General features: G+C 37.2%; 3 protein-coding genes across 4 annotated transcripts; all 3 read right to left on the reverse strand.

The window, feature by feature from the left end:
- Positions 1 to 810: 810 nt before the first annotated feature.
- LOC122639669 (cationic amino acid transporter 5-like) lies at positions 811 to 2,838 on the reverse strand. 2 transcript variants are annotated; one of them, XM_043832561.1, is made up of 2 exons: positions 1,584 to 2,838; positions 1,416 to 1,486 (listed from the first exon to the last, which is right to left on the reverse strand). In XM_043832561.1, the coding sequence occupies exons 1-2, from the start codon at positions 2,773 to 2,775 to the stop codon at positions 1,464 to 1,466; spliced, it is 1,215 nt and encodes a 404-aa protein (XP_043688496.1). In that variant the 5' UTR covers positions 2,776 to 2,838; the 3' UTR covers positions 1,416 to 1,463. The 2 variants fall into 2 exon arrangements, with proteins under 2 accessions (XP_043688495.1, XP_043688496.1); XM_043832560.1 differs by having other exon boundaries at positions 811 to 2,838.
- A 3,671-nt stretch (positions 2,839 to 6,509) lies between these two features.
- On the reverse strand, positions 6,510 to 8,457 carry LOC122639670 (cationic amino acid transporter 5-like). The gene has a single exon (XM_043832562.1). The coding sequence runs from the start codon at positions 8,322 to 8,324 to the stop codon at positions 6,564 to 6,566; it is 1,761 nt and encodes a 586-aa protein (XP_043688497.1). The 5' UTR covers positions 8,325 to 8,457; the 3' UTR covers positions 6,510 to 6,563.
- Positions 8,458 to 11,701: 3,244 nt separating this feature from the next.
- Positions 11,702 to 12,444, reverse strand: LOC122639422. The gene is made up of 2 exons (XM_043832275.1): positions 12,255 to 12,444; positions 11,702 to 12,146 (listed from the first exon to the last, which is right to left on the reverse strand). Exons 1-2 carry the CDS (start codon positions 12,375 to 12,377, stop codon positions 11,742 to 11,744), a joined length of 528 nt encoding a protein of 175 aa, XP_043688210.1. The 5' UTR covers positions 12,378 to 12,444; the 3' UTR covers positions 11,702 to 11,741.
- Between the last annotated feature and the right edge of the window lie 1,722 nt (positions 12,445 to 14,166).

Here is a 14,166-nt window from a genome sequence, read left to right on the forward strand (position 1 = left end):
TGATCTAGTGAATGATATGCTAGTATCTTGGCTGCTCAATCCTCTGGTTGAATCCACCTATACGCATGAAATTGCCAACTCTTGATTCCCCCAAAGGGCATCCATGCGTTTAGAACTAACTTATCATGCTACTAAGCAAGTGAACAAATGTGATCTAAACTGCAGCAAATGATATCAGCAATCTTCTAGGGATACATAAAATATTAGAGGCCAAGAAGAGAAAATTTGTAATTTCTTTAGCTCTTAAAACAAAGCTCTTTGATGGAAGATGCTGCAACAATGAGCCCACTTTGTGGAAACATTTCCTTGAGTCATCACATTGTTCCATTTGGTCAGCATTACTTAATTGTGAATACAACTGAATTTTGAAGATCCACAGTTGATCTTTGGATGATTGAGTACTATCCGCAACCATTTTCTGGTTTCTTGTGATGATATTAAGCTTCCACAATGCAACTCCCTAAGATGGCAAGGTTTTGGAACTTCATAATGACAACCCCTATCAAGATATACTTGTTCCATAATTTTCAGGCACCTCACCTCACAATTACATGTTGGATTTAATAAAATCCATGGTTGAACTCTTTCGATGCTTCTTCAAACCCAAGATGCTGATCAATTACATGTTGGATTTAATAAAATGTAGGTTTGTTATTCTTAATTCTGTCATTTGGCCTCAGCTAGTCCTGGCACAGAAGCCAGGAATTGGGTCGTCTAAATAAACTCAAAGATCTGTGGTGCGCATGCTTACCTTTATTTCATTTTAAACCTCTTATTTTAGATGAATATGACTTCTCTAAATCTTGAATCTTTCCAAACATGAAACTTCATTTTGTTAAAATGGCTTATTCTAGCTATTATCAGAACTACAAGAGAAATTCTGTTTTGATACATACATTATAATACTGTATCATCTTCCGACATGCTAGTTGAAATCATTGCTGTGAGACACAGTAAATGAAGGTGGGTGGATAGAATTTCAAGATTCTTCTTCTATTAAGCTCCCTCATTTCCTTCCTTGTTATCTTCCACAACCTTTGTTGGATCTGAGCTTGTCATTTGATGAGCCATGTCATAAGTTGCATGGACACCAATAAACACATAGTAAACCAGCATTATGATTGTACAGATACCGAACCTCACAAAAGCCTGGACACCGAGAGAACCCATCAGGAACAGGTTCGTTGCTATCGACAAGGATGGCAGCCAAGGAACAAGAGGAACTCCCCAGACTTTGGGAGTCCTCTGCTGAGGCACAAACAATTGAATCCCCATCGTCCCAAAAAACCAGAATGGAACAGTTATGGTGTAACCAAACCAACCATTAGGCCTTAAGCCCCAATAAGCTGAAGTACCCATTGAGGAAGCAATAATGATTAACAGAAAAGCTACCAGCTTGATGAGGTTTCTTTGAGGAGTAATTCCTCTCGCATGGTATCTCCTCACTAAGAGTGCGATTGCCATCATCGCAAAAACAAAGAGTGTACTGATGGATAACAAGCCCGACAGGACATCCAAGCCGGAAAACAAAGCAATACAGGCACTTAAAATGGTGATCAAGAGAGTAGCATTGATGGGTGTACCTGTTTTTGGGTGGACGAGAGCAAACCATGGTGGGATCATGTGAGCCCTTGCAATGTGAGTAGTATAGCGTGCCTGGCCAAGTGCTCCCACCAATAAAACAGTAGTCATTCCCTTAAGTGCACCAAGAGCAACAAAATACTTTGCCCATTTCATCCCCACACTCTGAAATGCAACAGAGTAGGCTGCATTTGTGTCTATCTCTGTATACTTCTGCATCATACTCAGTGACAGGGCCATCAAGCAGTAAATTACTGTGATTATTGACATTGATCCGAGCAAACCCAGTGGAATATCTCTTGACGGGTTTTTGGTTTCTTCGGCCATGGTGGCAATGTTATCAAATCCGCCATAGGCAAAATACACGATTGCAGCTGCTTGGAAGACTCCTTTTGCCCCATAAGGGAAGAAGGGTGTCAAGTTGGAAGAGTTGGCATGAATAAATCCTGCAATTATCACAAAGAGTATCACCACTGTGTTTATTGCTGATGCAACCCAATTGAAGTATGATGTCTTCCTAGTGCTTGTCATTGCAAGTGTTGCGGAGATCATCAGAACTACTACTGCAATTGGGTCCAAGAGGTTGAAATTATTTGCTAGATGAGGTGCTTGTATACGTAATGAGTTGGGGGGACGGTTCAGAAGTGTTGCAAAATAAGAAGTCCAAGACCTGGCTACAGCTGCACCACCAACAATGCTCTCCAGGAGTATGTTTCCTGCAGTTATGAAAGCAAAAAAATCTCCTAATTCCACTCTCAGATAAGCAAATGATCCCCCGGCTACCGGAATTTCTATTGCAAATTCTGTGTAGCAGAAGACAGAGAGCATTGCTGAAAGACCTGAAGCAACATATGACAGTACTATGGCAGGGCCTGCATGATTATGGGCTTCTTGCCCTGTAAGGACAAAGATACCAGCACCAATGACAGAACCAAACCCAAACCATGTGAGATCCCACCAGTTGAGGCACCTTTTCATGTCATTCTCGCTTTGTTTCCGGAGCTCCCCGATCTCATTGGCATCTTCAGATCGGCTGATAAGTCGGTCCTTGAACCGAAAGCATGTTTGTGAGAGTGCTGATTTATAGGTGTTCCAGTTTTGAAAGGATTGTTCAGGAAAGAAATCTTGCTTGCTCCATCTCCAATAGCTCCTTGTCTGGATATCATCATTGCCGAATCCCTTTGCTGAACCCATCAAAAAGAAAGTATTTTGATCTATCTGATCTTCAACTTAGGTTTTTGGCTCAGTATATAGTGGAAGCAATTGATTGAAGTCTTGAACTTCAATGTTCCTTTATATAGAATCTTCTGTGAGCTATTGATATTTTTTTTTTCGGTTTTTCGGTCATTGAATGTTAACATGTATAGATTTCTTTTTCTGAATTATTGATGATTGAAGATCAAGACAAAAGTAGAAGAGCTTTTTGTTTCTAGTGACAGTGGGCACATGATGCCACATTTTGAATATTCGTTAGAAGACTTGTCAGATGGGTTGAAATTTCAAGTGTGTGGGGGAAGAAATTGAGTGAAGTCTAAAACTTGAATCTTACTCTATATTGAATCTTCTGTGAGATATATGTAAAGATTCTTTTCTGGATTCTTGACGATTGAAGATCAAGACAGCAGTAGAAGAGCTTTTTTTATTTCTAGTGAGTGGGCACATGATAAGATATTTTGAATATTTGTTAGAAGACTTGTCAGATGGGTTGCAACTTGCAAGTATATGGGAGAAAAATGACTTCTATTTTACTTTAAGAAATGGGCACTTGGGTTGTCTGATTAGTTTTAGATAAAGGGTATCAATTGGGACGGTACCAGTACCGGTACTAAAAGTGCCAACCCTAGTATCATTCCATTTAGTTAACGGGACCAAACCTAGATCCCAATCCCGATTACTAGCGGGACAGGACGGTACCGATTCTTAAACGGTTCTAGGCACTATAGAAAAAGGGAGAAGAAGTTTAATTGTTCCTAACAAGGTGGGTTTATTAGTGTTGTGGAATTTTTTCATTATCATGAAATTTAAGTTGTCTACTGCTTTTTATAAAGCAACTTAAATTATGAAATCATAGTTTTACTTCTTCAAACTCCCTCAGATCATATGTAATAAGCTTCTCATTTTTTAAAATCTAGAGAAGTCCTACAAAATGGAAGAATCCCGTTGTGTTTCCTCTTTGATTTTCCTAAACAAAACTCTATTTATCACACATATCACATGGTAGTATGGTACGAAGTACGAAGTGCAAAAAGGAAGAACCTGGTAAATGTAGTTGGTCGAGGGAGGAGGGAGGAGGGAGTAGCACTGTAGTAGGTTCTGTGAGGAGAGACTTCAAGCTACGGCTGTTGACCTGTTGTTCCTCTTCATATTCAAAAGGCAATTAGTGAAACCCTAATGAGTCGTAATTCTTATATCCTTTCTTTTTTTTTAAAAAAATCTTATATATTCTTTCTTTTTAAACGGTATTAGTAGTTTTGGTACCATCCGGTACCTAATTGGTATTTCGATACTGGTACCATTAGAAATCGCATCCTAGAACCGTCTCGTCTCATTTATCATTCGGTACCAAAATCAGATACCAGTACCGTCCCATTAGTAAATGGGACGGTCCAGTACCAGGTTTTAGCGAGACGGTATTGGGACGGTTATCGATTCCGGTCCCAAATTGACACCCGTAGTTTTAGATTCTATTAATTTTCTTTCAAATGTATGTTTGACACTTGTTTTTATAATATATCCATATTGAAGAAATGTAGGATGAATCCATGTTTTCTTACTCTTGATGGAGCCTCCTCAACAACCTACCCCAACCACCCCCAGGGAAAAAAAGAGTAAGGGAAGAAAAAGGAATTGGCATCAACCAATAAGATTTGGACTTTGAGATACCAATAGGTCTCTCTCTCTCTCTCTCTCTCTTTCTTTCTTTCTTTGATGCTCAAAATTAGTTGATATTGTAGAAATGTATTTTTCTTTTTTATATGCAACAGGAATTCAAATAAGCAGAGATATGCAACCAATCATATTAGATAACAACCACAGAAAATGTTCAGAGATAACAAAGGAAAGGGGATAAGAAGAATTACTGAGAGAAAAGAACTTCTGACCATAGTAACATCGAGAATGACACTTGAATGGGTATGGATATATACGGCAATTACATAGACTAAGCGGCAATAATATTTTTCAAAAATCTAACAGAATAAAACACATACGGTAATGATATGACACGTGTTTAGTACGTGTTTACTACGATTTCTTTAGATAAAAAATACAATTCTATATTTACACGCAATATATGTATAATTAGGATTTCAAGTCAAAAGAAAGCTTTAAAGTAGTTTATTTGATAGTTGAAACTAATCTTAAGTTAAATAATACAGTATAGAAAAAAATATTTCTACATGATCAAGCATTGGAGAGGATCCCAAATGGATCCAAGTAACTAGATTATTTAATTAGTTCAAGTAACTAAATTATTTAATTAGTTCAAGTAGCTAGATTATTTAATTAGGTCAAGTAACTAAATTATTTAATTATTTTTTTAATTAGTTCAAGAATCAAGTACCTAGATTATTTAATTAGTTCAAGTAACTAGATTATTTAATTAGTTTTCTTTAATCTGTTAATTAGTCTTTCTTTAATGCACATTAGTTAATTAAACGGATTAACATTAGTTGATTAGGATTTTCTTTTCAAAACCCCATTTTCCCCCTATCTCTTTCTCTCCATTTGTGCAACCCTCGATCATCCTCTTTCTCTTAACTCTATCTTATCTGCAATTCTCTCTCTTTCTCTAATTCACATAACCCACTTTGAAGATCCTGAAAATTATGGGCGACCTCCAGTTTTGAAATCACCTATCTCAGGCCTTTGGATATCATATTGGCAGGAATTTTGAAACCCTGAAGCTCATCACTCCAAGCTTTGGTGACGTGAACCACTTGATTTCAACAACCATGAGTGGAGTTCAGGGAATTTATTCCTCGTCTTCATCGCATTGTTGCAACTCTTTCGTGTTTTTTTTTTTTTTTTTCAAAAGCAAAGAATGTAGGGTGTATAATGCATTTATTATGTGTATTGTACTTGTTTAATACTCCAACTAATAAAAACCATAAACATAAATACACATCTTTTTCATTCAAATGTTTGGATACATGTATAATACACGTACTATATATGTATTTACTAACTAAGCTACTGACTAAAGTTTTCCTCATTGAGAAGGAACAACAGTTTGCATCTTTTAAGTACATGAATCATGATATATTCACAGTTTTAGGTGTTGGTATCGGATTGGCCAGTATTGGCAGTCGCCGGTACTGATTCTTAACCGATACGTATCAGTGGTATTGGTTAAAAAAGTATTTTTCTTTGCCTTTTCAGCATATTTGGATCTAAGGGTGTCAATCGGGCTGTTTGGATCAATTTCAGCTCAGTTTCACCGGTTTTGGTGTGAGAATGAGTGAATCCTAAACACGATCCAATAAGGGTGCACCGGTTTCGGTTTCTCTTAACAGTTTACTATTGGTTTGGTTTCTATTTTCCATATAAAGTATAGAAAAATAAAAGTGTTTTTATATGAATATAGGGCAGAAAACCATTTATTAGTGGGTTATTTTGGTTTCAGTCCAGTTTTTATGTTCGATTCGTTTTCATCGGTTCAGGCTAGGTTTTGGCACCCCTATTCGGATCAGATCCAAATCGTATCAATATCGGAAACCAATACCATGCACTAAAACCCTGGATAAGGTGGAGGTGGTGTGGTCCAACCCTGCCCATAACTAGTAAAAATCTGGATACTTTGGGCATATATAATTTAGTATAAGCAAAAATTAAAAATTACAATAAATTATTTGACATATATTATAATATTGTATCATCTTCCAACATGCTAGTTGAAATCCTTGCTGTGAGACACATTGAATGAAGATGGAGTGGAGATGGAATTTCAAGACATTCTTCTTCTATTAAGCTCCCTCATTTCCTTAGTTGTTATCTTCTACATCCTTTGCTGGATCAGACATTTGATCTTGATGAGCCAAGTCATAAGTTGTATGGACAGCAACAAACAAATAGTAAACCAGCATTACAATTGTACAGATACCAAACCTTACAAAAGCCTCAAAGCCAAGAGAACCCATCAGGAACAAGTTCATTGCTATAGACAAGGAAGGCAGCCAAGGAACAAGAGGAACTCCCCAGACTTTGGGAATCCTCTGCTGAGGCACAAACAATTGAATCCCCATTGTCCCCAAAAACCAGAATGGAACAGTTATGGTGTAACCAAACCAACCATTAGGCCTTAAGCCCCAATAAGCTGAAGTACCCATTGAAGAAGCAATAATGATTAACAGAAAAGCTACCAGCTTGAAGAGGTTTCTTTGAGGAGTAATTCCTCTCACATAGTATCTCCTCACTAAGAGTGCGACTGCCATCATCGCGAATATAAAGAGTGTACTGATGGATACCATGCTTGACAGGATACCCAAACTGGAGAAGAAAGCAATACAGGCACTTAAAATTGTGATAAACAGAGTAGCATTGATGGGTGTACCTGCTTTTGGGTGGACAAGAGCAAACCATGGTGGGATCATGTGAGCCCTAGCAATGTGAGTAGTATAGCGCGCCTCACCCAGTGCTCTCATCAATAAAACAGTAGTCATTCCCTTAAGTGCACCTAGAGATACTAAATAGTTTGCCCATTTCATCCCCACACTCTGAAATGCAACAGAGTAGGCTGCATTTGGGTCTATATCTGTATACTTCTGCATCATACTCAATGACAGGGCCATCAAGCAGTAAATTACTGTGATTATTGACATGGATCCGAGCAGACCCAATGGAATATCTTTGGACGGGTTTTTGGTTTCTTCAGCCATGGTGGCAACGTTATCGAATCCACCATAGGCGAAATAAACGATTGCAGCTGCTTGGAAGACTCCATTTGCCCCGTAAGGTAAGAAAGGTGTCAAGTTGGAAGAGTTGGAATGAACAAATCCTGCAATTATCACAAATAGTATCACAACTGTGTTTAATGCTGTTGAAACCCAATTGAAGACTGATGTCTTCTTAGTGCTTAACATTGCAAGTGTTGCAGAGATAAAAAGTACTGCTACTGCAATTGGATCCAAGAGGTTGAAATTATTTGCTAAATGAGGTGTTTGTATCCGTAATGAGTTGGGAGGACGGTTCAGAAGTGTTGCAAAATAAGAAGTCCAAGCCCTGGCTACAGCTGCAGCACCAACAATGCTCTTCAAGAGTATGTTTCCTGCAGTAATGTAAGCAACAAAATCTCCTAATTCCACTCTCAGGTAAGCAAACGATCCTCCAGCTACCGGAATTTCTATCGCAAATTCTGTGTAGCAGAAGACAGAGAGCATTGCTGAAAGACCTGAAACAACATAAGACAGTACTATGGCAGGGCCTGCTTGATAATGGGCTTCTTGGCCTGTTAGGACAAAGATACCAGCACCAATGACAGCACCAAACCCAAACCATGTGAGATCCCACCAGTTTAGGCACTTTTTCATGTCATTCTCGCTTTGTTTCCGGACCTCTCCGACCTCACTGGCATCATCAGATCGGCTGATGAGTCGGTCCTTGAACCGAAAACATGTTTGTGAGAGTGCTGTTCTATAGTTGTCCCAGCTTTGGAAGGATTGTTCAGGAAAGAAATCTTGCTTGCTCCACCTCCAATAGCTCCTTGGCTGGTTATCATTATTGCCCAATCCCTTTGCTGAACCCATCAGAAAGAAAGTATTTTGATCTATCTAATCTTCAACTTAGTTTTTGGCTCAGTATATAGTTGAAGCAATTGATTGAAGTGAAGTCTTAAACTTGAATGTTACTTTATATAGAATCTTCTGTGAGGTATTGATATATATTTCTTATTATTGATGATTGAATATATATGACAAAAGGTTTCGTGCACTGCCATGCAACATTCATTCACGGTCAAGTACAGACCTTTGCCACTGGACAAGAGGGGATCGAAATGACCAAAAAATATATATATATTTATAACTCCAAGAAAAATATCTTTATTAAAATTAACGATCAAGACAAAAGAAGAGGGAGCTTTTTGTTTCTAGTGAGAGTGGACACATGATATGCTATCGGATATTTGTTAGAAGACTTGTCGGGTGAATGGGCACTTAGATTTGTCGGATTATTTGTGGATTCTAATGATTTTCTATCAAATCTCTGTTGTAACTTGTCTTTGTAAGCATTTATATATTCATATTGAAGAAATGTTGGATGAATCATGCTTTCTCATCCTTAATGGAGCCCTTCTCAAGAACCATCCTCAACCTAAGAAAACTTAAAAATGGAAGAATAAGGAATGACATCAACCAAGAGGATTTGGGCTTTGCAGATCCCAAGAGGTGGAAAAGTCCTAGAGACTTGATTCACTCACTCACTCACTCACTCACTCACTCACTCACTCACTCTTATAAAAAAAAAAAAAACTCTCTCTCTCTCTCTCAACAATCAACCCCAACTTCAAAAAACATAAAAGATAAAAGAAAGGAATGACATCAACCAAGAGGATTTGGACTTTGCATATCCCAAGAGGTGGATAAGCCCTAGAGACTTGATTCTCTCACTTTTTTTAAAAAAATTGGATGATATTATAGAGATTTTTTGTTCTTTTACATATGCAACAGAGATTCAAATAAGCAGAATCGGCAACATTATCAATCTCAGTTGATTTAAATTAACCAGAATCGATTGGAATTGATCTGAACCCTAGAAACCCTGTTTGGATTGATTGATTAATATTGATAGAAATTAAGATCAAGCTGGGCTGATTCTCAATTTTCTAAACCGTTAAATGTAACCAATCATATTAGAAAAGAACAAACGGAATGGACATCCCTCTGTCAAATATTTTATAACTTGTTTGTCTTTTTAGTATAACATACAACTTTTTTTAATAAATATAAATATTGTCATTTTACGTGTACACTTGAAAAATATGCATGAAAGTAAAACCTTTGATACTGACATTAATGATATGTTACTTTCAAATTATTTTTAGAAACCTTTTTATATCTTTAAAGAACTTGTCCAAATAAGATAAGAGACTACTAAAAGAAAGCATCAGAGTTCTAAATAAACAGATAAGACACTCTGTCGAGAGATAACAAAGGAAAATTGATTAGAAGAATTATTGAGAGCAAAGAACTAAGTTTTTTTCATTGAGAAGGAACAAAAGTTTGCATCTGTGAAATGCATGAATCATGAAACAAAACTCCAACACAACCAACACCCCCCACCCCCCACCCCCCAAAAAGAAGAAATATTAAAAGATTGAAATCTTATCCTCTGCAATGGTAAGGTTGCTCCATTGTGACCAAGCCGTCACGGGTTCGAGTCTGGAAACAGCATCTCTACGAAAGCAGGGGTAAGACTGCGTACATTATAACACCCTCCTCAGCCCCGTAGTTGCGGAAGCCTCGTACACTGGGTATGCCTTTTTTTTTTGAAACCTTATCCTCTGAGTTCAGTCAATTAAGGTTTCTTAGGTAACTTCACTTCCATCAACATTGGCTGGGAGAAACATCCCCTAGGCAATTATCAGATTTAAAACAGAAGGTACCTCACAAATCCTGGGTCATCTGCCATTGGTGGCCTGATAAGAGATTCAGATGGCATTGTAATTCATGCATTTTCCTGCTTTTTCGGCAATATTTACAACAATTAAATGCTGAATTACGGGCTATTTGACATGCTCTTCAAATTGCATGGCAAAGAATTATTACTGAATTTTGTCTCTCCCTACTGACTTTTTGAGAATCCTAAACAATGATGTACAGTACAAGGACTACTTACTCTCCTGAAGGCCTTTAGGGCAATTTTTGTGTATATAGTTTCATTAATCTTCCTTAGTTTAGTGACCCCCCAAAAAAGAGATGGTTAACTGTAGAGATCATGCTGCCCAAGGTCAACAGTATAGTTTTAATTTAAACAGGCTCATACACTAAAACAACAGTGATGGATGCCACTGAACTGTTGAGAGGTTCATACATTCTCTACTGAAAATCACATAAATTTAACAGATCCATGGAACAAGAACAAAGTATCACATAAAAACAGAATGATATCATATATTAGATGCAGAAAATCATGTTAGTAACTGATGCAGTGACCAAGAAGAGTCTCACATTAAAACCCAAAATTATACAGTTAGAATCTTCTAATGTCTCCTTATGTGGCCTTCAAATGTCTCATATGCCCAAAAATCACATGATGTATACTGACCATTGACCAATAAATATGTTACACAAAATCCACGAGGATATTCATAGATTCCATTCTAAAATCAGTAAGACAATGTAATAAATGACAACTGATTAATAAGCCCGAGTCTCACTTTGCAATTTTCTTGTACATACTCAATGGAAGAGGAAGGATGTTCCAGTTTCAATTGGAAATAAGGCAGGATGACAATAAACAACTCTTCAATAGACAATGATTTGACTGGAAAAGGTTGTTTGACCAACTAAAATCTCATAAAATTGTACCAAAAAGGAACTCAAATTTGGTATAAATGATTTCCCAGGTGTAAACCATTGAATCATGGTTGAATCTTGAGCCTGTTGAAATGTTTGGAGTTGTTTAAGTGTAATGCCGTGAACAAATCAACAAGGCTCCATACGAAGGTTGGAAGGTTCTTTTGCTACGAAACAGTAATGTAGAAAATCATCAACTTTTGCTTAATAGAAGTTTCAGTCTTTCAATTAAAGATCCACAAGGAAGTTAGATGATCCTCAAGTTTCTCAAGGGACAAACAAAGAGTTAATACAGTTTCCTCTGAAGCAAGGATGTCACAAGAAATTTCCCGTTTAAAGGAACAGACAAGGTAAAAAGTGCTAACTCAAGAATGATAGTCAATTCTTTCCAACTAAAATGAAGTACGCTTACCTGCGTCAACTTGATCCAAGAACAAAAGGATTGCTCAAAATCAACACCTTGAGAATTCCACAAAAAGTGCTAACTCAAGAATGATAGTCAATTATTTCCAACTAAAATGAAGTACGCTTACCTGCGTCAACTTGATCCAAGAACAAAAGGATTGCTCAAAATCAACACCTTGAGAATTCCACAATCAAAGCTACCAGAAAATATAGAAAAGAAACTTGCTTGAATTATGAAGACAACTACTTCGATGAATGCATGCTACTCCAAGGGAATTTAGCAGTCCCAGCATTGGAGTCACCACGACCACCACGACCACCACGACTTCCTTTATTGGTTGGTTGCTTCTCAGGCTTAAATCTGTTGTCGACCTTGCCATCAAGCCAATGAGATTTTCCTTCCTTTTCCTCAACAATGCTCGACTTTGACTGCTTATTCATTCTTTGCTTCTCCTCTTCAATTATTCGCATCGGAAAGAGATCTGGAGAGATGGATAATGGATTCTTTAGGGTTACATAGGCTTTCTTGTAATCTGGTTTTGCAATCAGTAGTCCGCCTCTCTTCTTCTTCTTCCCTTCCATGTTTAGGGTTTGGACCTTCTCAACTTCAAAGCCATACAATGATTCAAGAACTCTCTTGATTTCGATCTTTTTATACCCATAGAGGTAAACAAAGAAGAAGCAATAATAAATATATATATTTTAATAGTTGAGTTCAAATATAAGAGGAAAACAATTGATAGCACATTAGATCACCTTTGAAGCTGAAGGGATAGTTTTGAGTGCAATTTCTTTGATGTTGCTGAAAATTGAGGGCATGAGAAGCTTAATAGGGAGATTAGCAAAATGGATGACCCGTCTTCCCAACCTGCTGCCCATGTTACTTCCTTCCTTGTCGATGATCTGAATACTGCATATGAGAGTTATTGGTAAGTGTTAGATGGGAGAGTAATATGACATATCCATCTTCCGTTCCTCAAATAATGTAAAAGGAAAAGAAAGTCAGTGTACATAGGCATTCTGTGGTAGGTATAGATTCCATGTCCATATATTACGTACCTAAGAGGGAGTCAGCTCAACACTCAATATGGAGTTGCCGCATTATTCTAACAATTGCCACATCATCAATCTCAATCCCACTACTCTTCCTATCTTTCCTTCTATGAATTACTCGCCTGTTTCCTACTTTTCTCTTCACAAGTCTCCATGGTGATCTACTTCCCCTTCCTCTCTACAAACCTCCATCCAACTCTTCCCATGTTCCTGTTTTACCTCACCTCCCTGCTAATGTTGATCTACCACACATCCATCTTTTCCTCACTCGAGTTCTTTCTTTTCCCTCAACACATAGAATAAAAAACTACCTTCCTGATGCAGCCGGCAGAAGAAGAAAAAGGAAATAGGCTAATCGATTTAAGTGTTAGGCCTATTCTGTTTGCGTTACAGCAGCTTCTAGAGATTTTCAGTAGTTTTTGTTTTCTGGTCTTGTAACTGAGCTTCTATTTTTTTGTTCTGGTTCTAGTAGCTTATTAACAGGTAGTTGTTAGACTCAGTTCCAGACTTCTAGTTACTTCTAGTAGATTTTAAGTTAGTCTAGAAGAGTTTCTATTTTTTTTTTTTTTTTAAAATGAGGGTGGACCTCAGTGCAACGGTAAGGTTGCTCCATTGTGACCTAGTGGTTGCGGGTTCGAATTGGGAAACAGCCTCTCCATGAAGCGGGGGTAAGACCATAATAAGTTCAGGAACGGCAATAATACGGGTACGGATATATATGGCAAATAAATGGACTAAACAGAAATAATACTTTTCAAAAATCTGGCGCAATAAAATGTGTACGGCAATTATACGACACACGTTAATCCGGCTCCTCTGTAAAACTCCGGGAGCAAAAATACGGGCATATATTCACTATGCAACAGACTTGAACACCTAATAAACACAATAATAACATTTGCTGATGTGCCCAAATTTATAGTTTGATTGTAGCTTAGAATGGTCATCAAAAGGGATGATTGATGCACATTATTATCAACTTTCACATTACAAATTTGAACCTATGGCTTAGACTTTAGTTAGTAAGTTCGAGAACGGCAATCAAACGGGTACAGATACGTACGGGAATTAAACAGATTAGACGACAATAATACTTTTCAAAAATCCGGCATAATAAAACATGTACGGCAATGATACGGTACGTGTTTAATACGGCCACTCTATAAGCAAATTACGAGCATATATTCACTATATAACAGACATTCCACCACCTAATAAATAAAATAGTAGCATATAGACAATGATTTTATATAAATTTTTTTTTTTATCACATTCCATAAGATTATCATTTAACATATCAAAATATCAATAACAGTATCTCATCAAACATTTAAAAAAAAAAAGTAAGACAATGTGTTCTAGAACCATGAAAATCCCATAAACTCAAAAGGAAACAAAGAAAACACAGAAACAGATGCACTCATACATCAGTGAATCCATATGATTTCTTAATTCCATGGAATTCAACAGCAACATAAAGAAAATAAAAATTTCCAACTTAGCAAAATTGATAGAATCTCCAACTTTGCAGAACTGAATTAAATGCCATCAACTCAGAAAAAGAAACACGGCAAAGAAAAGGAAAAGAACAGCATTCTTTGCCATACATCAGTGA

The sequence above is a fragment of the Telopea speciosissima genome, chromosome 9 (genome assembly GCF_018873765.1).
Source record: "Telopea speciosissima isolate NSW1024214 ecotype Mountain lineage chromosome 9, Tspe_v1, whole genome shotgun sequence".
NCBI lineage: Eukaryota > Viridiplantae > Streptophyta > Magnoliopsida > Proteales > Proteaceae > Telopea > Telopea speciosissima.